Raw genomic sequence first — 24,106 nt, forward strand, 5'->3', positions numbered from 1 at the left:
TGTTTTCATAAACTAGGCATAGTTTTTTTTTAAATTCCTGTGAATAAATTCTTCCAGGCTTCTTAAAATTCTCAAGTAAAGCCAAATGATAATAATAATAAAAAGCTTATCCTTGGTGAACCAGCATCTCTAATTACAAGGCATAAAATTTCACATTTCTGATCATGTGATTCATGTTTTTCTTCCCATGTAGTTGATACGAGTTGTATAGTTGCACGAGTTGTATAGTTGCAAGGGCTTTGGTCTTAAAGTGTTGGGGGATGGGATTCAAGAAGAAGTTAAGGTTCCCTTGGACTTTAAAACTCTGTGATTTGCTGGCCGGGCACGGTGGCTCACATCTGCAATCCCAGCACTTAGTGAAGCTGAGGCGAGAGGATCAGTTGAGGCCAGGAGTTTGAGACCAGCCTGGGCAACATAGTGAGATCCCATCTCTACAAAAATTAAAAAAAAAAAAGTAGGTGGGCATGGGGGTGCACAACTTCCCATGTAGTTGATAATAATGATAAAATTATCTAGCAATTATTGGGCTATTAACAATATACCAGGCAGTCTTCTGAGGGCTTTGCATGTTTAACTCATTTAATCCTCACAGCACCCTAAGAAGAAAGTACTATTTGTAATCCCATTTTACACTTGAAGTCTCAGAAGCTCAGGGATTTAAGTAATTTGTTCATAGTCACATGGTTTCTAAGGAATGTAGCTGGTCTATAGCACCAAGGGCTCTGATTTCCAGGCATGCTGTGTGCTCTTTATCACCCTGCTGTCCTGCCAGGAGGGTTGCTTCTAATACGGTCCAGTAGAGTATATAGTCACTTGTTTGCTATTCTCCTATTAAAGCCATCCAGTGTCTCAAAAAAAACATAGCAGCACCAACTTTGCCTAATCATAGAGTTATTTTTATTTATTTATTTTTTAGAGGCAGGCATGGTCTAACTCTGTCACCCAGGCTAGAGTGCAGTGGTGCAATCATGGCTGACTTCAGCCTGGAACTCTTGGGCTCAAGCAATCCTCCCACTTCAGCCTCCTGAGTAGCTGGGACTACAGTTGTGCACCCCCATGCCCACCTACTTTTTTTTTTTTTTTAATTTTTGTAGAGATGGGATCTCACTATGTTGCCCAGGCTGGTCTCAAACTCCTGGCCTCAAGTGATCCTCTCGCCTCAGCTTTACTAAGTGCTGGGATTGCAGATGTGAGCCACCGTGCCTGGCCAGCAAATCAAAGAGTTTTAAAGTCCAAGGGAACCTTAACTTCTTCTTGAATCCCATCCCCCAACACTTTAAGACCAAAGCCCTTGCAACTATACAACTTGTGGAAGTGTCATATGCCCACACAGCAGAGTCTGTTTGCAAAGGTGGTTTGGTGGAACAGGTCAGTTCAGGACCAGTGCGCACTCCCTCAACTAAACGTGTTCTGTTCCACATTCAAGACATAGAGCTTTATATTTCAGGAGACTTGGTGCTGCGGTAGCTAAGGGGCAGTCAGTGTGATAAATACAGCTTTATAATATCCATTTTCCTAAGCAGCGTGATTCTGTCCATGTTAAAGGCATTGTTTGAGCCATATTTTGCCAGTATTGGTGCAAAGCAGTGAAATATAAGTACCCTGTACAAGTGTTGCTCAGTGTTTTCATTTTGTTTTCTTTCTGTCCTATGTGGCACAGTTTATTAGTTCTCGTAACACAAACTAAAATGAAATTCAAAGCTCTACCGAGCTGTTGTTGTTAATTTTGTTTTCAGGGTTTCTTTCTTTTTTTTTTTTTTTTTTCCTTTTTCCTGTTTCTTATTCTGTCTCCCTGAGCTACACAGCACACACATAGAATTCTGCTCATTTACTTTCCTGGAGAGCTATAATGCGCATCAAACCACAGCAAATGGCAAAAAGATTGTATGGTTGTTGAGAACATCAGTGTCTAAGGTTCCAGTACTGAGGCACTCACACACAGGCTAAATGAATATCTCCAGCAACTAAATGAATCCCTGCTTCCTTGGGAGATCCAAAGGTTTTTATTAACGTTATGCATAAATTCAAGCACCAAAGAACTTGAGATTGATTTAGTATTCTGCAGTTTTCCAAAGAAGCTGCTTACAGATAACAGCGGAAGGGTTGATCTTATTTAGATAGGCTACTAGACCTCAGAAGCTAGACTTTCGTTTTTCAAATAGTGGCTGTGGATTCTATATCCTATGTCCAAGCTACCGTTTGGGACAACATGGTTCCCTTCAGGTGGTTGCAAGTACGTGAGAGGCTGATCTTGGCGTTTCCGCTTGAGAAACTATTCACTGAAATGTCCTTGCTTTCACTCAGCATGACCCTAAGCTTCTGTGAGGGAATGGATTCCTTCTTTCCATGAGTAATTTCAAGAAGTCCTCTCATTGCCCTCTGCAGCCATGATTGAGAAGAATGAGGGTAGTAATCAACAGAATATTAATGAGAGTTAATAACAGTATTAACAATAATACTGAAGATCAATATAACAAAGTATACTAATCAATAGAATAGCAAGTAATATGAGTGGCACTAACAACATTAGTACAACCATTCCATTGAGGATTTATTATATTTTAAGCACAATGCCAACCACTTTATAAGCATCCTCTCAGATCTTCACAACCATCAGGAGATAGCTCTTACTATTATGTCCATTTTGCAGAAAAGAAGACAGGATTGAAAAGATGCCGCTCCTTTAGGTCCAGCAATGTGAGATCTGGTGTTATTCTTTGAAGCCCCAAAGGTTCCATCTTTACGTTAGCCAGGTGGTTTAGACACAGATCTGTCTTTCTACACTGATAAGAAGAGTGAAGGGGATTTTTCTTCCATGTTCAGAAAACTTGATGGATTTGATAAGTAGTAAACATTCATCCTTATAATCTCAGGTTATGCATATAAATGATCTGTTTGAACATAAGTGACTATTCTGAAATTGATAGAATAAATGGCAGGGAGAGTCACTCTGTTCTGTACCTCCAAACCTTGAAAGTGCTTCGTCGGCCTATTTTTGATATTCCATAGTCACTATGAATATCTTTGTTAGGAAAACTCTACTAAGTTTTTTGTGTAGTTAAAAACCCTAATATCTTAACCATGCAAAGGCTTGGCATGAGATTAAAAGAGAAAATAGTTTATTAACCCCTTTGGTTTCATATTTAGCTGAAAACGTTAGGTACTAGGATTTTCTTTTCCCCTGTGGATTCTTTGGTAGAAGCCGAGACACATTTTATTTTTATTTTTCAAAAATAATTTTTGGCTGCGCTCAGCGACTCACACCTGTAATTCCAGCACTTTGGAAGGCTGAGGCAGGTGGATCACCTAAGGTCAAGAGTTCGAGACCAGCCTGGCCAACATAGTGAAAGCCCGTCTCTACTAAAAATACAAAAAAAGTTAGCCAGGAATGGTGGTGTGTGCATATAGTCCCAGCTACTTGGGAGGCTGAGGCAGGAGAATCGCTTGAACCCCGGAGGTGGAGGTTGCAGTGAGCCGAGATCACACCACTGCACTCCAGCCTGGGCAACAGAGCGAGACTCTGTCTAAAAATTAATAATAATAACAATAATTTTAAGATATATTTTAAATAGGGAAAAATGATAACTTGATATAGAAAGCTGATGTTAGGAAAAGTTTAAAAGTTAGATGTCATAAAGATCTTGACTGCTGAAAACATATGCGTAGGCAGATTGTTACAAAGAAGAGCACATATACACATAAGAAGTGAAAAATGATAATGGGTTATTCCAAATATTTATTTTTGGTCTTATTTGTACTATATATAAATACCATAAACCTTCTCTTTTTTCAATTTTTTTCTTAAAGACAGGGTCTTGCTCTGTCACCCAGGCTGGAGTGCGGTACTAGGATCAAAGCTCACTGCAGCCTTGATCTCTTAAAACTTTCCCTTTAAGATATCTGCACATACACATGCCTAAAAGCACCGATCATTGAATGAGACTAGAATCAGCCTATCATTTGGTGATTGTTATCCCAAATCCCTCATTTTGATAGAATTAAGTATTCCTTTTAATATTATTTCATAGAAATTTTATTCAGCTTTATTTTTCTAAGATAAAAGGTAAGGGATTATGAGTTTTTTTTTTTTAAAGGATAGTCATCCTCTAAGATCTTCCAGCCCAGAACATTTTATATATTTCCCTGAATGAATTTCACAGCTGCCCGATAGTAGGACAGACTGTAAAAGGAAAGCTGCCCTTGCCAGATATTGGTCTCACCATACATAATGTCCTTAGATGTGTTTTGTGCACCGGCTTTTATATCTTTTCACAGTGATTACCCTAATCCCTTCTACACAATGTCCTAACGTGAATTGTGAATGTATTGTCACAGTAATAGCTAATGTGAATTAGGTACACCTTGTATAATAGTTTCAATCCATTCCAATACTGGAATAATATTGACAGGCCGGTAAGCATTTTTAAAAAAATAGTATCACTGTGATTAAGAAAATGAAAGAACTAAGAGGATTATGAAAAATTACAGAAGACATAAAACACCCAAAGAAACTCTGAATGAAGTCAAGGTCATGATTATGTATATAGAAAGTTAAAGAGATAAGAGAGAAAATAAATGAGCTACAAAATGAGACTGATCAGTTGCAAGGGAAACTTACAAAGGGAAGTACAATTTCCTTAAAACTTTTTTCATTTGATTTTCTTTTGTTACATGCTTTAGCTTGTAAATGGGTTAGGTACTGTTCCATGGGGGAATTCCTGTCTGTGTGCATTTTTAATGCCAAAGTGGAACACTAACATTTTCAGCATTTATAGTTTAACTTTATTCTGAAGCTTTAAAAGAGCACATTTTGGCATCTTCTGTGTAAGATTTATGAATTTTGAGCAAATTTGTGCATGACTTTGTCCAACCCATCAGCCTCTCAGTTCCCCAAAGGATATTAATATATTATGGAATTTATGGGCTGCAGTGTTTCATTTTAAGCCCAGGAGAAGAGTTAGTTCTAAGGTGAATGAAATTTCAGACAAAGAATATTTCTATTTTAGTTTTTTCTTTATTTCTGGACTTTAATTGTTGGCAAGATTTAATAGTAGCTACAGATCATTTTGGCAATGCATTAAAATATTTTACCATATTGGAGAATTACACTTCTAAATACAGAATATCAATGCCATATGCAAGTAAATCCTAAGGGAAAATAACAGTCATAGAAACACGGAGACATAGAGTTTTAAAATTAAATGCTACGCTTTGACAAAATAAATAAATATATATATGTATATACATATATACATATATATATAGCATTTTCTTCCTTCTTTCCTCCTATCTTCTTTTTTTCTACCTCCTTATTTCTTTCATCTTTCCTCCTTCTTTATTTTCCATGATTCATGGACTTCTCCAAATTAAACACACTGAGGTGAGGTCTTGAATATTTTCTAGTATATACTTAATGTATTTTAAAAATATGTTCTCTTGGCCAGGCGCGGTGGCTCACACCCTTATTTCCAGCACTTTAGGAGACTGAAACACATGGATCACTTGAGGTCAGGAGTTCAAGACCAGCCTGGCCAAAAGGGTGAAACCCCATCTCTACTAAAAACACAAAAATTAGCCAGGCGTGGCAGCCCATGCCTGTAGTCCCAGCTACTCAGGAGGCTGAGGCAGGAGAATTGCCTGAATCCGGGAGGCAGAGGCTGCAGTGAGCCGAGATCGCACCACTGCACTCTAGCTTGGGTGAGAGTGAGAACAGAGAAAGACTCCGTCTCAAAAAAAAAAAAAATATATATATATATATGTGTATATATATACATACATATATATATGTGTGTGTATATATATATATGATGTCTTTGCTCTTATGGTAGCTAAAACTTTCCCAAAAATAGCAGATTGCTTTGATAGAATTGACAGTTCTTACAGTCTTCTCTGTGTCTAAATATTGATCTGCATTTCATAAAGTGTTGAAAAGCAATGACACTCACTGGGTCAGATTAGAGTATATTATCTTGGATACTATTGATTTTCTCTGCTTCATTTTATATTAAAAATGTCTTAAGCACAGGGCAAAAAAAGACCTTTACTTTGGAGATTTTTAAAGTATATTCCTGTATTTCCATTTTTGGCTTGGAGAGACTCTATTTTATGGCTTCTTGTTGCCCTTTATTAATCCCTGTTATTTTAATACACAAGGTAAGGCTTAACAAAGACTAAAGATTTGAATTCTTCTGTGTGTTACGTTTTACTAAGTATGTGAGAAAGATGCTTGTTTAGTTTTTGTTTGCTTTTGGACATGAGTGAAAGCTCATAAGATGTTTGCATGAATAGAGGAAGAGTTTAGGTCTTAAGACTAGATTCCTTCTCACGTTTCTTTAATATTCCCCTAAAGCCTACTAGACTCTGATGAGCTTTGTATTAGTCCATTTTCACACTGCTATCAAGAAGTCCCTGAGATTGGGTAATTTATAAACAAAAGAGGTTTAATTGACTCACAGTTCTGCATGGCTGGGGAGGCCTCAGGAAACCTACAATCATGGCAGAAGGCGAAGGAAAAGCAAGCACCTTTCTCACAAGGCGGCAGGACAGAAAGAGAAAGAAGGGGACTTGCCACTTTCAAACCATCCGATCTCACGGGGACTCACTATCACAAGAACAGCATAGGAGAAACCACACCCATGATCCAATCACCTCCCACCAGGTCCCTCTCTCAACACGTGGGGATTACAATTCAAGAAGAGATTTGGGTGGGGACACAGAGCCAAACCATATCAAGCTTACTGAGAAGTTTGTCCCTGAAGCAAGTTCAAAATTCTCTTTGACATACTTCTATCTGCCAATATAAAAGAACAATCAGTCGAGCCACATATGGACATCTTAGTTTATTGTATTTTCTGCAGGAGGGAAATGAGCATACTCAAGCAGTCTTCCCTAGAGGTGAATGAACTAAACTTCATTTATGGGAATTAGTAAGCACTTACACTTTCTAAATTTCAGCTTTGCATTTGAGGTGCCTATGTTTTTTAACTTTTATTTTAGGTTCAGGGGTACCTGTGTAGGTTTGTTTTATAGGTAAATTATCATGGGAGATTATTGTACAGATTATTTCATTAGCCAGGTAATAAGCATAGTACCCAATAGGTAGTTTTTTAATCCGCACCCTCCTGCCTCCCTCTATCCTCAAGTAGGCTCTGGTATCTGTTGTTCCCTTCTTTGTGTCCGTATGTACTCAATGTTTAACACACACTTACAAGTGAGAACATAGGGTATTTGGCTTTCTGGTCCTGTGTTAGTTTGCTTAGGACAACGGCCTCCACCTCTTTCCATGTTGCTTCCTTCAAAGAATAGGATCTCATTCTTTTTCTATGGCTGCATAGAATTCCATGGTGTATATGGACCACATTTTCTTGATCCAATCTACCGTTGATGAGCATTTAGGTTGATTCCATGTCTTTGCTATTGTAAACAGTGCTGTAATGGACATAATGTGTCTTTTTGGTAGAATAATTTGTATCCTTTTGAGTATATACCCAGGATACTCTAAATTCTGTCTGCAAATCTCCATAAATATGCAAAATCTGTACCATTTGATCAAGCATGATATTAAACTGGAAACCAACTAGTGAAAGAATTTAAAATCAAAGCATATCAATGAAGTGCTCCCTGCACCTTCAGATTTAACAGTCTCTAATTAAGCCGTCATAATACCTGCTAATATACGCTCATCTAAAGCCCATAGAAAGAAGCTGGAATAGAGATGCTTGTACTGTGTAGGAAATTGTAGAATCATTGCAGTAGCCAAAAAAAAAAAAAAAAAAAAAAAAAAAAAAAAAAGGTTAAATAATATGAGAGTAGAAAAATGCTTTCTCCAAAACTATGTGTGCAATTTTGGTCCCTCCATTCAGATGGTCACTCTAAAGCATTTTGAAATAGTCATTGGTATGTGACACAAAGAAAGTCTTGTAATATTTTGGAATTGAGTATGCTACATTTTTCCTTAAATGACTTGCTGTGTTAGAACACATCAAGTCATGTCATACTCATAGATCTCTAAATATTTATTTTGTCTTCTGGTTAGTATTGAGAATCCTTGAAAGCTGTTTATTTTATTAAAATAATCGTTATCCAAAAATGTTATTAAATGGTTATTTGGAGAGTAATAAACTAGACTCTGTACAAATTGTGTTATTAGATATGGCCATGGTGTCTTGACATCTAAAGCAGAAATGTAAAGGAACATTTTTAAAAAGAGATAATGTCACTAAATTATTATTGGAAGTATGAATAAATAATAATTCGGAGAGAAGTATTTATGTCTAAATAAAGGTAACGAGGTTTACCACACTCAAGGTGCAAATCTGGTTCTGGTTGTTATATTCCAAACATTGGCAACTTATGCCCTGCAAGACAAAATTAATTTTATTTCTGACAAGGACTCTTATTAAGTGAAACATGACCCTTGCCCTCTTTTTCCTTCCTGGGAAAAGCTGCCTCCTTAGCAAGTTCTGGTCCTCCAGCACATTTGGGAAGTAGCAACCTGAGGTCAACTCACAAATACCTTAATCTTCCCTCTCCATTCCTGCATACGCAAAAGAAATAAGGCTAAACCAGGTGCAGTGGCACATGTCTGTAATCCCAGCACTTTGGGAGGCTGAGGCAGGAGGAATGCTTGAGCCCAGGAGTTCAAAATGAGCCTGGGCAATATAGTGAGAATCTGCCTCTACAAAAAAATTAACCAGGCATGGTGGCACATGCCTGTAGCCTCAGCTACTTGGGAGGCCAAAGCAGGAGGATCACTTGAGCCCAGGAGTTCGAAGCTGCAGTGAGTCAAGATCACACCACAGCACTCCAGCCTGAGTGACAGCAAGACCCTGTCTCAAAAATAAAAAATAAAAAGAAGAGGAAGTGAGGCGGAAATTTGTGAGGCTAAAACTTGGCATGCTGTGTGTAAAGGACTGTTTATGATGGCAGATACTGACCTAAAACCCATCCCAAAGACAAATCCCAGAGATAGAATCAGACACTGGATGGGTGGATAGATGGATGCATGGATGGGTGGATGGATGGATGGAGAAAGGGAGGATAAGACACAGCAAGAAAGAGAGGGATGGAGGGATGGAAAGACGAATGGAAGAGGGAGGGAAGGATTTGAAGAAACAGTCAAGTCTTCATTTTTGACTCAAAAATATCTACTATTTTTGCTACATTTTCCCTAAAGCCACATTTTCAATTAATCCTATTTTCCCAGGAGAGCACTGTGTCATACTCTTATAAAAATAAGAAAATAGACAAGTCCACAAGATGCGATAATATAAGCATACATAAGAATGAGGGCAAAGTTTTAAAAGCAACACATGTTAAGGGCAAAAACATCGTTTATATATTGTCGTGAATCTGACTGTGTAATTTGTCTCAACCTGCCTCATATAAAAAGTACGATAATAACATAATATCTCAATATTCATTAAGTGCTTATTATGAGTCAGGTACTCTCCCAAGAACTTTATATGTATTAAATGTGGAATTCTCACATCAACCCTATGGGGTAATTTCTGTTATTGACTGCGTTTTGGAGATAAGGTTAACTGAAGACCAGACAGATGAGGTCATTTATTATAGCCTCATTTGATTTTTATTGGCGATGTGGTCATTCTAATACTGTAACCTATTTCCGAAAGCCTTTATTTTTATCTTTTTCCTTCCTCTCTTTTCCTCCTCCCTTCTCACCAAATATGGATGAAAATGTTTATGATGGCAGATACTGACCTAAGACCCAGCCCAAAGACATAGCCTCTGTCATCTTGGAGGTGCAATGTTAATCCTTTTTTATGAGGTGGAGTCTCGCTCTGTCGCCCAGGCTGGAGTGCAGTGGCAGGATCTCGGCTCACTGCAACCCCTGCCTTCGGGTTCAAGCAATTCTCCTGTCTCAGCCTCCTGAGTAGCTGGGATTATAGTCGCCCGCCACCACGCCTGGCTAATTTTTTGTATTTTTAGTAGAGACAGGGTTTCTGCCATGTTGGCCAGGCTGGTCTCAAACTCCTGACCTCAGGTGATCCACCTGCCTTGGCCTCCCAAAGTGCTGGGATTACGGGCATGAGCCACCACGCCCAGCTCCAATGTTAATTCTTTAACTGTTTTTTACATTAGTTGTTCTTTGCTTGAAATTACCAGATTCTTTTCAGAATTATTTCCTAGAAGAACTCACAACATGAAATAAGAGGAAATAGCAGGACCTACAGCCCAGTGTTCATTGAGGAGGTATTGATCAGAGGTCCAGAATTCAGACTTGGAGGCCAGACTGCTGGTGTGTGAGCTCAGTTCTACCTTAATAATTTTGCAACCCTAGCTCATTTTTTAATTATCCTGTGCCTCAATTTCCTTACCTATAAAACAGAAATAATAATAGTGCCTACCTCTTAGGGTTGTTGGTTTGGTACTTGCAAAGTAATACAACTATCCCTGACACAGTGTAAATGAACTATTATATAATGAATTACTCTAAATTTGATCTTCTTTCACTAATTAACTTCTGTTACATAAGGGAAATCTTTAGAATTTTCAGCCTTACTAGATTTGGAGAAGGATAACTGAACACCAACAATGGTTCTCAAGCAAAGAGTAAACAACAGCAATAAAAACGTAGAGGAGAGGTGGAAAGAATTAGGAGGTCATGTTTCTCCACTTTATCTGGAATTCCGTCAGTTCATGTGGACCACACATTGTGATAGACATCCATATTTGGTTTTTCTTTAAAACAAGGTAAAATAAAAGAAAGAAATCAGTGCTTATTAAATGAAGTTTAATAGACAAAAAAAGTTTATAACATAGAGGCAAAGGGTAAAAATAACGAAGAGGTAAATTGGTCATGAAATTATTGAGGCCGGGTGCAAAGGCTCATGGCTATAATCCCAGGACTTTGGGAGGCCGAGGTGGGTGAATCACTTGAGGTCAGGTATTCAAGACCAGACTGGCCAACATGGTTTAACCCCATCTCTACTAAAAATACAAAAATTAGCCAGGTGTAGTGGCAAGCGCCTGTAATCCCAGCTACTTGGGAGGCTGAGGCAGGAGAATTGCTTGAACCTGGGAGGTGGAGGTTGCAGTGAGCAGAAATCACACCACTGCACTCCAGCCTGGGCCTGGACGACAGAGCGAGATTCCCATCTCAAAGAAAAAACAAAGACAGAAAAAAAAAAAAAAGAAAGAAAGGATTGAGAGCCACTGTTCTGAAACTTTTGTACATCTTAAAAAATTATGTCATGATTCAGAATACCAGTCATATGGTGCACTTAAGATACAACTTATTGTATCTTACAATTATGCTGCACATAATTCAGGAAGATCTCTAAATGCCTGAGTAATCATCAGTGATTACAGAATTTTAGAAAAAGAGAAGACTTTAGAGATTAGTTGTATTTGGCTGGTTGGCTTTGGTTAGGATAGTTATTACTTTATAAATTTAATTCCTCCCTTTGCTAATTCAGAAAATGTGTATTACAGTGGAAAGCATCTCAGTAAAAGTTAGAGGAAATTATATTGTTCTGGGGTGTAGTGGAAAGTTTTCCTTTGCTGTGGCGCTCCTTTTAGTGATCAAAACTATTTGAGGGTCATTGAGCATCCATCTGTTAAACTTTTAAAAAGTATTTTTGTTTAAAACAGATTTTTCACAAATTATGCTTGGAGTTCATGCACAGACTTTCTGAAAATGCCTATAGAGCTTATCAAAAGATGTCCGATACTCTTTAATTTAAAATTTCCAAAAGAAAATGAGAGGAGCTTTCAAAATTAATCACCTTTTCCATAGGTAACTTTGGTGGTTTAATGAGAAAAATCAAAGTTAAATTTAGTGTGTAGTTAATTAGAGTTTGAGGTTTCCCACAGTACTTTGAGAATAAAAGCTATTCATTTTGCTTATCAAACTAGAAATTTTAAAACACAGGCCAGGTGCGGTGGCTCACGCCTGTAATCCCAGCACTTTGGGAGGCTGAGGCAGGCGGATCACCTGAATCAGGATTTCGAGACCAGCCTGACCAACATGGTGAAATCCCATCTCTACTAAACATACAAAATTAGCCGGGTGTGGAAACTCACACCTGTAATCCCAGCTACTCAGGAGGCTGAGGCAGGAGAATCGCTTGAACCCAGGAGGCAGAGGTTGCAGTGAGCCAAGATCATGCCTTTGCACTCTAGCCTGGGCAACAAGAGCAAAACTCCATCTCAAAAAATAAAAATAAAGCACAGTGATAAATGTATTTTTACTCATGAATCCTATGGATTCTTCATTGCCCATATGAAGAGCACCTCACCTGTAAAATTGGTGTTGCGGAAAAGTTGTCCAGGAAGTAAAGATCCGGTTGTACTTTATTAAAAACACAAATATCTCCTCAGATGAAAATGCAAACTTGAGGGTAAACTCATGAAGGTCCTGACAGCTGGGATGTTCTTTCAGCTTCTACAGATGACAGTGCAGCTGAGAAGAAAGGGGGAACCCTCCACGCTGGCCTCATCGTTGGAATCCTCATCCTGGTCCTCATTGTAGCCACAGCCATTCTTGTGACAGTCTATATGTATCACCACCCAACATCAGCAGCCAGCATCTTCTTTATTGAGGTAAGTGTTGAGTTTAACACATGAAAACCATGCCAGTTGATGAACTGTATCCATTTGCTAACACCACCTGGATTTAATATTTACCACATGGCTTCTCCATTTTTCAGTTTCGAGCTTTCTGATTTCACACACATGGATGTTGTCACCCATGCACTCACGTACATGTTGATAGATTGCTTTCAGATGATGGATTCAGTTACCTTATCTCAGGAGCTTTTAAAGACATAAACTATCTTGTCTTTCTGAGATTTAAAAGAAAATGGGAACCATACTTTTTGGTCCTTTTATACCAAGTATGTTAACCAGCTGTTCTCCTTGTTCTAGGAGGAAATACTACGTATCTGGGGGGCTAAAGACTTAGCTTAAGTTAATTGCTCAGTAAATGCTAATTGAGTATTGGCTGTGTGCATGATACAATATGATGGGCCTCTTCTCAAAATGCTCACAAACCGTTTGGAAAAAATATGGTTTTCACCACAAAATGACAGATATAAAAATAAAAAATGGTATGTGCTGTTGCCATTTTGCATAATGTATGTATACTTGTACATTTATATATAAATGCAGAAACACACATATCCACACACTCAGACACACAACGAGAACACCATGCTGAATAAGTGTTATGTCTTCATGTACGGAATGTAGGTTTAGTGCCAGTGCCAAGGAGTAAACAGGTGGGAAGACAAGGGGCTGTGCATAAGGAGCCATGGCTTAGCCCTGGGGTCTAAAAGGCTGAAACCAGCAAGCCTGGAGACCAGTGGATACAGTCTGTGTGTCTGTGTGACGAAGTCACCTCTGTCCTCCAGAAGGTTGGGTTTCCTGGGCCCCATGCATATGCAGGTTTTTTTTTGTTTGTTTGTTTTTTGACAGTCTCATTCTGTCACCCAGGCTGCAATGCCGTGGTGCGATCTCGGCTCACTGCAACCTCTGCCTTCCGGGTTCAAGCAATTTTTGTGCCTCAGCCTCCTGAGCAGCTTGGACTAGAGGCAAGCACTATCACACCCAGCTAATTTTTGTATTTTTAGTAGAGACGGGGCTTTGCCATGTTGGCCAGACTGGTCTCAAACTCCTGACCACAAGTGATCCTCCCGCCTTGGCCTCCCAAAATGCTGGGATTACAGGTGTGAGCCACCGTGCCCGGCCACATGTGCACCTTTGACTCTAACATCTGAATGGAACCACTCCTCTTCCAACACCAGATAGAACTAGAAATACTAAAGCAATAAAGGAAATCTTCTCTTGCAGAATTTCAAACATGTAATTAGAATTATTCATTGTATGACACATGGAAAGGTTGCTTGGAATTATGTTCACTTGTTGAGCGAGAAATTATAATGCCTTTTTTTTTTAATGCCTTTTAAACTATGGAGTTAAAATTACCTATGCCACTTATAATGGGGAGGGGTGAATAAATGCAAATCAAACAATTGCTTAAATGTCCTTGATAGCTCACAACTCTCTGTAGAAGAAAGTGCCGTCTCCTTTTCCTTCTGTGGGGGCTCAAGGCCTTGGCACTCTCAATCTTATGTGTCATTTCGATCTTTATTCCCTTGGCTCCCTAATCTGGAGTTGGCACTTCTGTCAAATTTCATGCTTTCTCTCTGTACACAGCCCAAATTCTCCATGTCACAAAGACATTGCTCATTCTAGTTCCTCCATCAAAAATTCCTCCTGGTGAGGTATGGTGACTCACATCTGTAATCCCAGCACTTTGGGAGGCTGAGGCAGACAGATTGCTTGAGCCCAGGAGTTTGGCACCAGCCTGGGCAACATGGTGAAACTTCATCTCTACAGAAAAAAAAGAAAAAAAGAAAAAAATGAATGGGGCATGGTGGCACATGCCTGTAGTCCAAGCTACTTGGGAGGCTGAAATGGTAGGATTGCTTGAGCCCAGGACATCAAAGCTGCAGGGAACCGTGACTGTGCCACTGCATTCCAGCCTGGGTGATAGAGTGAGGCCTGGTCTAGAAAAAAAAAAAAAATTCCTCCCTTCCCATATTAGTTCTTGAATTTAGGAGCCAAAAGGCCTTTGATACTGTGTACCCCGTAAGCTTCTCTAGACCATCTTCCTGCCTCGGCAGCTGGGTATAATCTCTTTCTCTTCTGAAACTCTATCTGCAGGGATACACCCCTACCTTTCTCTGGCATTCATCTTTCTGTTTTGCATTAGAGTCCAGTATGCGCGTGATTTATTCCACCCTGCAAGACTTGTAAGTGCCTTAAGATTTGGATTAAATCACTTACATTTCCTTTGAGAAATAGGGATTCTGCCAATATTTCCTGGAAAAACGTTCGTAATAAATATCCTAGGACATTTCAGACTTCCAGTGAAATTTCATATAAAACATATTTCAGAAATGGCATCTTCATTTGATATCAGCAATTGAGATATTATCAGGCATTGCCTTGAATTGGAAATCTGTTATTAAGTTCTGTTAATGTGCTTCATTTTCTTGAAAGAAAGTAGACAACCTTCTCAAAGTTACAAATGCATTCTTCAAAGAGCTGCTGAGTGACAGGCTAGAAAGCCTCAGGGACTAGCCAGACCTCAGGCTGCTGCTACTGCCGTAACCCCTCACACGTTTAAGCCTTTTCAAACTGTGCAGTTTATTTTCTGACATGGTGAAAAAGAAGACATTGTGAAATATCTGATGGTGATGATATTAGCAGCAAATTGCATAGTATGAAAGATCTAGTTAAAGCTGGTTCAAAGCAACCCCTGTATGACTGCAAAATAGTGGAATATTGTTTTGAGTATTCGTCTCATTGTCTTATGTCTCAGAGCCTGTATGTCCATAGGTGTGGAGTGTTTACATGTGTATACGTACACATGTATTTATAGAACATTAGAGCTAGATGGAATCTTAGAGATAATTTAGTTCTATACTCTCCTAACACAAAAGGAGAGACTGAGTGAGGCTCAGAAGAGTGAAATGACTTATCCAAGGTCAAAGAGCCATAGTTCTAAGAATAACTCTTTCTTCTTTTCACATGTAAGTGAAGCAGATTCATTCAGCAGGTCTCCCAGCTTTTCTCCGCTTGGCTTTTTTTCCTTCCTGTGGAGTCAGTTGCCAGAGTCTGCTTAAATCACTACCTATGTGACATGCTGCTGGGGTCATGCGGCTCACAGTGGCTGGTAAGCAGCTGATTTTTGGAGGTGATAATCATAAATTTACTATTATAAAAACTGACCACTGTTTACAAAATCAAAACAGATCCACAATGACCATGGTTTGTGATATGCAGACGCATGGATTTAAGATTTTTGAATTATTAGTTACATTAGGATTGTTGTTGCATAAATGAGGGAACTGAATATAACAACATTCTTTTCATTGCCTTTTATGTTCCATATTATATTCCTATCTACTTTTGAAGTGAAATTGATGTGCTTTCTTCTTTTATGAAAGTGATACCATTCTTGGTAGGAAATTGAGACAATGCAGAAATGTAAAAGGAAGAAGAAAAGCCATTTATAGTTCCAGCATGCAGAAATGATGACTATTAATAGTTTAATTTATTTTCTTCTGGAATTTTTATGTACATAATTTGATGTTTGCCCATTTAACACAGTGGTGATTTCACTGTAATACAAATAGGTATTCTTTTTTAAATAACATTTTTCTGTTTTATTATGATGGCTTTGTAAACATCATTTTAATGTTTGTATTCTATTCTATTCAACATTCATTCAATAGCTTTATATTGACTGCCTCTTATGTAGTCAAGTGGTAACTTGGAATGCACTGAGAGACTAACATGTGTCTAGAAGTCAAAAAGGACCTCTTTTCATTCAGATGAAGACTGTGTGTTAGTTTTCTACTGCTGCTGTAACAAATTGCCACAAACCTAGTTACTTAAAATAACACACACTTGTCTTACAGTTCTGGAAGTCAGAAGTGCTAAAATCAGGATATGGACAGGGCTGGTTCCTTCTGGAGGTTTCAGGGGATAATCGTTTCCTTGCCATTTTCAGCTTCCACATGCCGCATGTGTTCCTTGGCTCATGGTTTCTTCTCATATCATTCCAACTTCTGTTCCCACCATCACATCTCCTACCACTAACGTTGACCCTCCAGCCTCCTTTTTGTAAGGCCCCCTTGTGACTACATTGGGCTCACCTGGGTAATCTAGGATACTCTCTGCATCTCAAGGTCCTTAACTGAACCACATCTGCAAAGTTCCTTTTTACCGTGTAAGGTAACATTGACACCTTTTGGAGATTAGGACATGGACATCTTTGGGAGGCCATTATTCTGTTGAGCACAGAGTGCATCACATGTGAGATGCATCACACGCTTCCAATTAAACTCTAACACACCCTTGACTGTAAGATATGTCCCAGTTTCAGTTATATTAAAATGTAACCCAATGGATATCTTGAATATTTCACAGTGAAATCCAGGCTTCACTAAACACTTGTATGAGTTAGTTCCTGTGCTAAACAGCATATATAATATGGTGAAATGGAATGATGCTAGGCCGGGAGCGGTGGCTCACGCCTGTAATCCCAGCACTTTGGGAGGCCAAGGCGGGCAGATCGCTTGAGGTCCGGAGTTCGAGACCAGTTTGACCAACATGGTGAAACCCCATCTCTACTAAAAATACAAAAATTAGCCAGGCATGGTGCTAAGTGCCTGTAATCCCAGGTACTCGGGAGGCTGAGGCAGGAAAATCATTTGAACCTGGGAGGTGGAGGTTGTAGTGAGCCAAGATCACACCACTGCACTGGTCACAGCCTGGGCAATCGAGTGAGATCCTGTTTCAAAAAAAAAAAAAAAAAAAAAAATTCATGACTCTATCCTTGAGTGTATATATCAGAGCTCATGCACCCAGTCTCCTATTGCAGAGCAATGGTGCTCTTCCTACTTTTTCTTATTTTTAATCTTCCCCATTATAAACATATTAATAGTAACAGCCAACATTTATCAAATTCACTAATAAAGCGATTGACATTTATTACCTCATTTAATCCTCATGAAGACTGTGTGTGATACAAAGATTATCTTCATCTCATAGATGAGGAGGCTGAAGCACGGGCCTTAAGTAAGTTCTCAACATCACGCATTTGGTCAGTAGTGGAGTCAGGATTTAAGCCCAGGCTCTCCAACTCCAGAGACTATGCCCATAACCACCAGGCTGTGCTGCCTCTGTATGTGTAAAGAGTTTTTCTTCATATGCTGTATGTAGAAATGCAGGCTGATATACATACAAGGACATACATTATGTCCTTGGAACAGATTTCCAGAAGTAGAATCAAAGGAAAGAAATGAATGGTATAAAAGAACTTAGTAAATATTGCCAAAAGCATGACACCAATTCATGTAGCTGTTGCTATTGTTGTCTGTTTTTAGTGATGATAATGTCAGTGGCTGTTATCTGTGTATTTTTTTCTTGCAGAAAATATACACCAGTTATTATACATTTTGTGGACACCAACACTCTTCCTTATATAAAATACTTACATGGGCTTTAGCTTTTAGATTTCTTATTGTAAAAAGGAAATGAGATAATTAAGCAAATCATCACTCCATAAACAAGTGAATTAACTATATACATCCCATGTCTTCTTATACAAGATTAGGTACAAGAGTTCCGTTCTCCTAAAACATTCCATTTCTATTCAGTCAAGCAGAATAGCCTATTTTTTTTATTAACTTATCTTCTATATTGCTCCATCATTCTCAGATCTTAGACTGGGCAGTTTCTTCAACTGACTGGCTTGCATTTCAAGTTATGTGTCTAGCTTTTCACAGTAATTTTCTAAAGGGTGTCTGATTTTGGCGAAAATCTATCACATTATGTACAAGAATGTCTACATATGCTTTAAGTATTTTTTTGAAAATGAAATTTATTATCTTGAAACAAAATAGCAGAGAATACATATTTAAGTAAGCATGAATTCCTTAATTTTTAAAAGATCTTGATGAAACTAGTATCTTTTTGGAAGGGTCAATATATCTAGGTTCTACATTAAATTTAATGATTGTTCAACATTGCTAAGCATAAATTTTGTGACTTGTAATATATTTTATTGTTTCATGAACATAGGTCATGGAGATAAATGTTTACACTCTTGAGTGGTATTCTACACATATCACTATTCAAGATTTTTAAATAAAATACATAAAATGTAATCTAACCGAAGGTCAAGAAAATAATATTACAAAGTGATAATCATACAAAATCAACATTCCTATGAACGGATTCTATTTGGACTATAACGAAATAGTTTAGACTAGCCATCTTGCTGAAAGTATTAATGTTGAACATTGTCCTTAATTTTTCTTAGTATACATAAAAAATTGCTAGTATTTGGACACTCATGTACAGTTTTGATTGCTCTGTTCACATAAAAATGAAGAGAAATTGATAAGAACCTCATGATAAAAATGATTATAGCCTTGGAAAATAGATTCTATGAGTAAAATATTGGAGGGTTAAAAAAAAAAAAAAGTAAAAACTAAGAGTACCTAATCCTGCCATTTATGCTGCAAAGCTTTGAAATGTCCTCAGAGAGAAAGGAGTCAGTTCAAATGATTAATTTAAAATGAAATCAGAAGCAGCAAAAATTATAGGAACAATGGCCCTTGTATTTCAGGAGGGGACTGATATCGTGCAATGGCAATGGAGTTTGCCTGTAAATAGTGGTTATAATTCCTACCTGAAGGATTGGAGAAATACAGAGTATAGACCTGTGCTGTCAATATGTGGCTGCTGCCTATATGGACTTCTGAGCTCTTAAAATCTGACTAGTCTAGAACAAGTTATATGTAAAACATACACTGGATTTTGAAATCTGAGTACAAAAAATAATGTCAATATCTCATCAATAATTTCTGTATAATTACATGTTGAAATGATAGTATCTTGGATATGCTGGATTAAATAAATTTTATTACAATTAATTTTATTCATGTTTACTTCTTAAATGGACACTAGACCCTTTTAAAATTATATATTTGGTTCACATTATATTTCTATTGGATGATGCTGGTTTGTAGAGAAAACTTTGCAGAGACAAAGAATTAGAAAGAAAAGTTGGTTCCATATTTTTTAAAAGTAGGAAATCAACTGGTTTTTAGCAAGAGGGAAAGGAGGAGCTTATGAGGAGGCAGAAGGCTGGATAAGTTGACTAGTCACTCATTCATGTATTTAATATTTGTTGAGCTTCTATTATGCACCAAGTCCCCAAGATACATTGGTAAACAAAATGAACAAGATCATCCTTTCCTTCAGGGAGCTTACATTCCAGTGGGTGGAGACAGATGATAAACACATTTTAAGTTAGGTGTGGATTTCACGTTGAATGATTAGTTTTACAAAAGAGGCAGTCACCATAAAATATTTGATAAAATGTTGCCTTTTTTAATTGCTTGAGCAATGTTACCTTTTTTGATCGCTTGAGCTCAGGAGGTGGAGGGTTCAACTTGATAATAAGTGGCATCCTTATTATTATCATCATTATCCTTATTTTATCATAGAACTTTTTATGGAGCTCTAGATACAGATTAGTTAAAAAAAATTAAATAAAGTAAATAAATAAAAAAAGACTGCTCTCCAAAACAGTTTATTTTCCTAGGCCAGGTGCGGTGGCTCATGCCTGTAATCCCAGAACATTGGGAGACCGAGACGGGAGGGTCCTTTGAAATCAGGAGTTTGAGACCAGCCTGGCCAACATGGTGAAACCCCGCCTCTACTAAAAATACAAAAATTAGATGGGCATGGTAGTGTGCACCTGTAATCCCTGCTACTCAGGAGACTGAGGCAGGAGAATCACTTGAACCTGGGAGAAGGAGGTTGGAGTGAGCCAAGATCACGCCACTGCACTCCAGCCTGAGCAACAGAGTGAGATTCTGTCTCAAAATGATTATAATAATAATAATAATAATAATAATAATAATTTGTTTTCTTGGTGGGGAAACACTCTCACCATTCTTAAAGTGTGCCTAAATTAGAAGTTATAAGTTATTTCCATAATAAAATCTGGACATAAATGTCTAAATACCAGTCATTGTTCATACCACACTTTTTAAATTCTTATTATTTCCAGGGCATCAAAATATCTGCCTTTACTGGGAGTACTTTGTATTTTCTATCAGCAAAATCAGGATACCAAAGCAAAAAGAAACTTCAGCCTGTGTGCAACCTAGGGATTCTGTAACTTTTCCAAAATAAGTAGATGAATTCTCCAGGTATCTAGCACAAGTAAATTTCCTTGAGGACTCATGTTTTATTTTAAAAATTTATATGAGTTTTGTATTATTCTCTTTAATACAGACACATGTTTGATATAAAAAATGATTCCACACAATCTTCAACCAATATTAACGTTTCAAAAGGTGATTCATATCACTCTTGTAGCTATACAACCCCAGCCGTATGGTTGTAGATGTTATAAAATCCAGATAAGTTTAAACCAGCAGAGATAAGACCTCTGTTCCTGAAACCTGAGTGGGCAGTATCCTTTCTACCCCTTTCTACCTCTATGTGGTGTTGATTTCATTTTCTATGAATATATATCCAGCAGTGAGGTTGCTGGGTCATATGGTAATTTTATTTTTAATTTTTTGAGAAGACTTCATACTGTTTTCCATAACAGCTGTACCAGTTTACATTTCCCCCAACAATGAACAAAGGTTCCCTCTTCTCCACACCCTTCCCAACACTTGTTATCTCTTGTCTTTTCAATAATATTCATCCTTCAGGTGTGAGGTGATATCTCATTGTAATTTTGACTTCCATTTCCTGAGACAGAGTAATGTTGAGCATCTTTTCATACACCTGTTGCCATTTTTGTGACTTCATTGGAGAAATGAAATTTTCAAGTTCTTTCTCCATTTTTAAATTGAGTTTTTTTTTATATTGAGTTGTGTGAGTTCCTTATATATTTTAGCTACTAACCCCTTACTCAGATAAATGGTTTGCAAATATTTTATCAGAATCCATAGGCTTCCTCTTCATGTTGTTGCTTGTTTGCTGTATAGAAGCTTTACAGTTTTATGTAATCTCACTTTTTAATTTTTGCTTTTGTTGCCTGAAGTTTCAGTGTGATATTCAAAAAATTATTTCATGGCCTATATCAAAGAACTTTTTCCCTATGTTTACTTCTAGGAATTTGATGGCTTCAGGTCTTGTATGTAGCCTTTTAATCCATTTTGAGTTGATTGTTGTGTGTGGTATAAGAGAAAGGTCCAGTTTTATCATATTTTTAAAATACAAGAGAATAACAGCAGAACAGAAACCTCCTAAAGATACAAATGTTGTTTAAACCAACCTTCCTTCTAAATGTTCAGAAAAGTTAAATTCACACAAAAATGAGCAAAAGAAAATTTTGGACGTGGAATCTCATGCAAAAATACTATAATTTAAAAGATAATCTGCCGGGGGTGGTGGCTCATGCCTGTAATCCCAGCAGTTTCGGAGGCTGAGGCGGGCGGATCACCTGAGGCTGGGAGTTTGAGACCAGCCTAACCAACATGGAGAAACCCCGTCTCTACTGAAAATACAAAATTATCCGGGGGTGGTAGTGCATGCCTGTAATTCCAGCTACTTGGGAGGCTGAGGCAGGAGAATCGCTTGAACCCGGGAGGCAGAGGTTGCGGTGAGCCAAGATCGTGCCATTGTACTCCAGCCTGGGCGCCAAGAGCAAAACTCCATCTCAAATAATAATAATAATAAAGCAAAGAATAATATCCCTACAGACAATGAAATTTTATCAGGAAGACATGCTTTCAAATAATCTAGGAGTGGCCAGCACGGCCAACTAGAAGCAGCCAGTGTGCATGGCTCTGATGGAAAGGAACAGAAGGGATGAGCAAATACAGCACCTTCAACTGAAACATCCAGGTCCTCTCACTGGTTTCCTCTCAAGGAAACAACTTGACCCACAGAGAATGAAGAAAAAGCAAGATAGGACAACGGCCCACCTGGGAGCAACCAGAGCCAGGGGATCCTCCCCAACCCAGGGAAAGCACGCTTCTCCCACAGATATTTGCACCCACAGGTCATGAGATCTCCTTGTGAACCCACTCCACCAAGGCCTTCAGTCTTCATTCTGACAGCCAGAGCTATAAGGAGTCTCGTTGCTTATTTGCTGTACAGAAGCTTTTCAGTTTTATGTAATCTCACTTTTTAATTTTTGCTTTTGTTATCTGAAGTTTCAGTGTGATATTAAAAAATTATGCTGCCCAGGCATGTGTGGAGACCCTGGAGCCTTAGATACTTTGACTTTCTGGAAAAAGTAGCTGTAGCCTCGGCAAAGTGGGAGGATAGACTCCTGTATATACCTCCCTCCAGGCAGCCTCCAGGCTGCCATCTTTGACACTTTAGCCATTCCAGCCTTCAGGCTTCAGAGAGTCTGAGCCAACCTGGGACAGAAGGAATACCCCAGCAAAGCACGAAGGCCAGACTGCTGCTTTAAGCGGGTACCGAATCCCGTACCTCCCCCCGGGTGGGACCTCCCAACCACAGCCTCTTTGCTGCCATCTTTACTGTTTCATAGTTTTCACTGATGACACCTACAGGTTCTGAAAAATCTGAGGTGGCTAGGGACTGGCATGGGCCCCAAGCATACCACAGCAGCCTTACAGAAAAGTGGCCAGACTGTTAGGTGGGGCCCATTCCCATATCTCCTCACCAGGCAGGTCCTCCAGGCCTGGGCCTCCAGCCACCTCTTGCCAGATATATTGAGCCATTACCAACTCAGCAACTCCCTGGACAGAGCCTCCAGGGACATCTGAAAGCTCTATGCTACTGCCTTTGCAGTGGAACTGCCCTTGCCACCCTTGGACTAATGAAGGAGCAAAGACCCTAAGTACCTTATCCACACCTCCAAAAAGCAATCCTGAGCAAAAAGAACAAAGCTGGAGTAATCACATTACCTAACTTCAAACTATACTACAAGGCTACAGTGAGCAAAACCGTATGGTACTGATACAAAAATAGGCACGCAGACCAATGGAACAGAATAAAGAGCCCAGAAATAAGGCCACACATCTACGACCATCATTTCTTTGACAAAGCTGATAAAAATAAACAATGGGGAAAAGACTCCCTATTCAATAAATGGTGCTGGGAGAACTGGCTAGCCATATCCACCAGATTGAAGCTGGACCCTTTCCTTACACCATACACAAAAATCAACTCAAGATGGAGTAAAGACTTAAAGAAAAACCAAAAAACTATAAAAACACCTGAAGACAACCTAGGAAATACCATCCTGACATAGAAACGGGCAAAGGTTTTACAACAAAGACACCAAAAGCAATTGTAACAAAAGCAAAAATTGGCAAATGGGATCTAATTTAACTTAAGAGCTTCTGCACAGCAAAAGGAACTGTCAACAAAGTAAACAGTCAACCTGCAGAATGGAAGAAAATATTTGCAAACTATGCATCTGACAAATTTACAAGAGAAAAACAAACAACCTCATTAAAAAGTGGGCAAAGTGGATGAACAGACACTTCTCAAAAGAAGACATACATGCAGCCAAAAAGCATAGAAAAAAGCTGTGTATCACTGATCATTAAAGAAA

The 24,106-nt window shown here is 38.5% G+C and overlaps 1 protein-coding gene across 2 annotated transcripts in view; it reads left to right on the top strand.

The window, feature by feature from the left end:
• PLXDC2 (plexin domain containing 2) overlaps positions 1–24,106 on the top strand; it is a 470,147-nt gene that overhangs the window by 418,984 nt on the left and 27,057 nt on the right. For both annotated transcript variants that reach the window (XM_024346245.3, XM_063781455.1), the window contains one exon: positions 12,407–12,567. In XM_024346245.3, coding sequence (XP_024202013.1) covers positions 12,407–12,567 — 161 coding nt within the window. The remainder of the gene's footprint in view (positions 1–12,406; positions 12,568–24,106) is intronic.

This window comes from Pan troglodytes, chromosome 8 (genome assembly GCF_028858775.2).
Source record: "Pan troglodytes isolate AG18354 chromosome 8, NHGRI_mPanTro3-v2.0_pri, whole genome shotgun sequence".
Lineage (NCBI taxonomy): Eukaryota > Metazoa > Chordata > Mammalia > Primates > Hominidae > Pan > Pan troglodytes.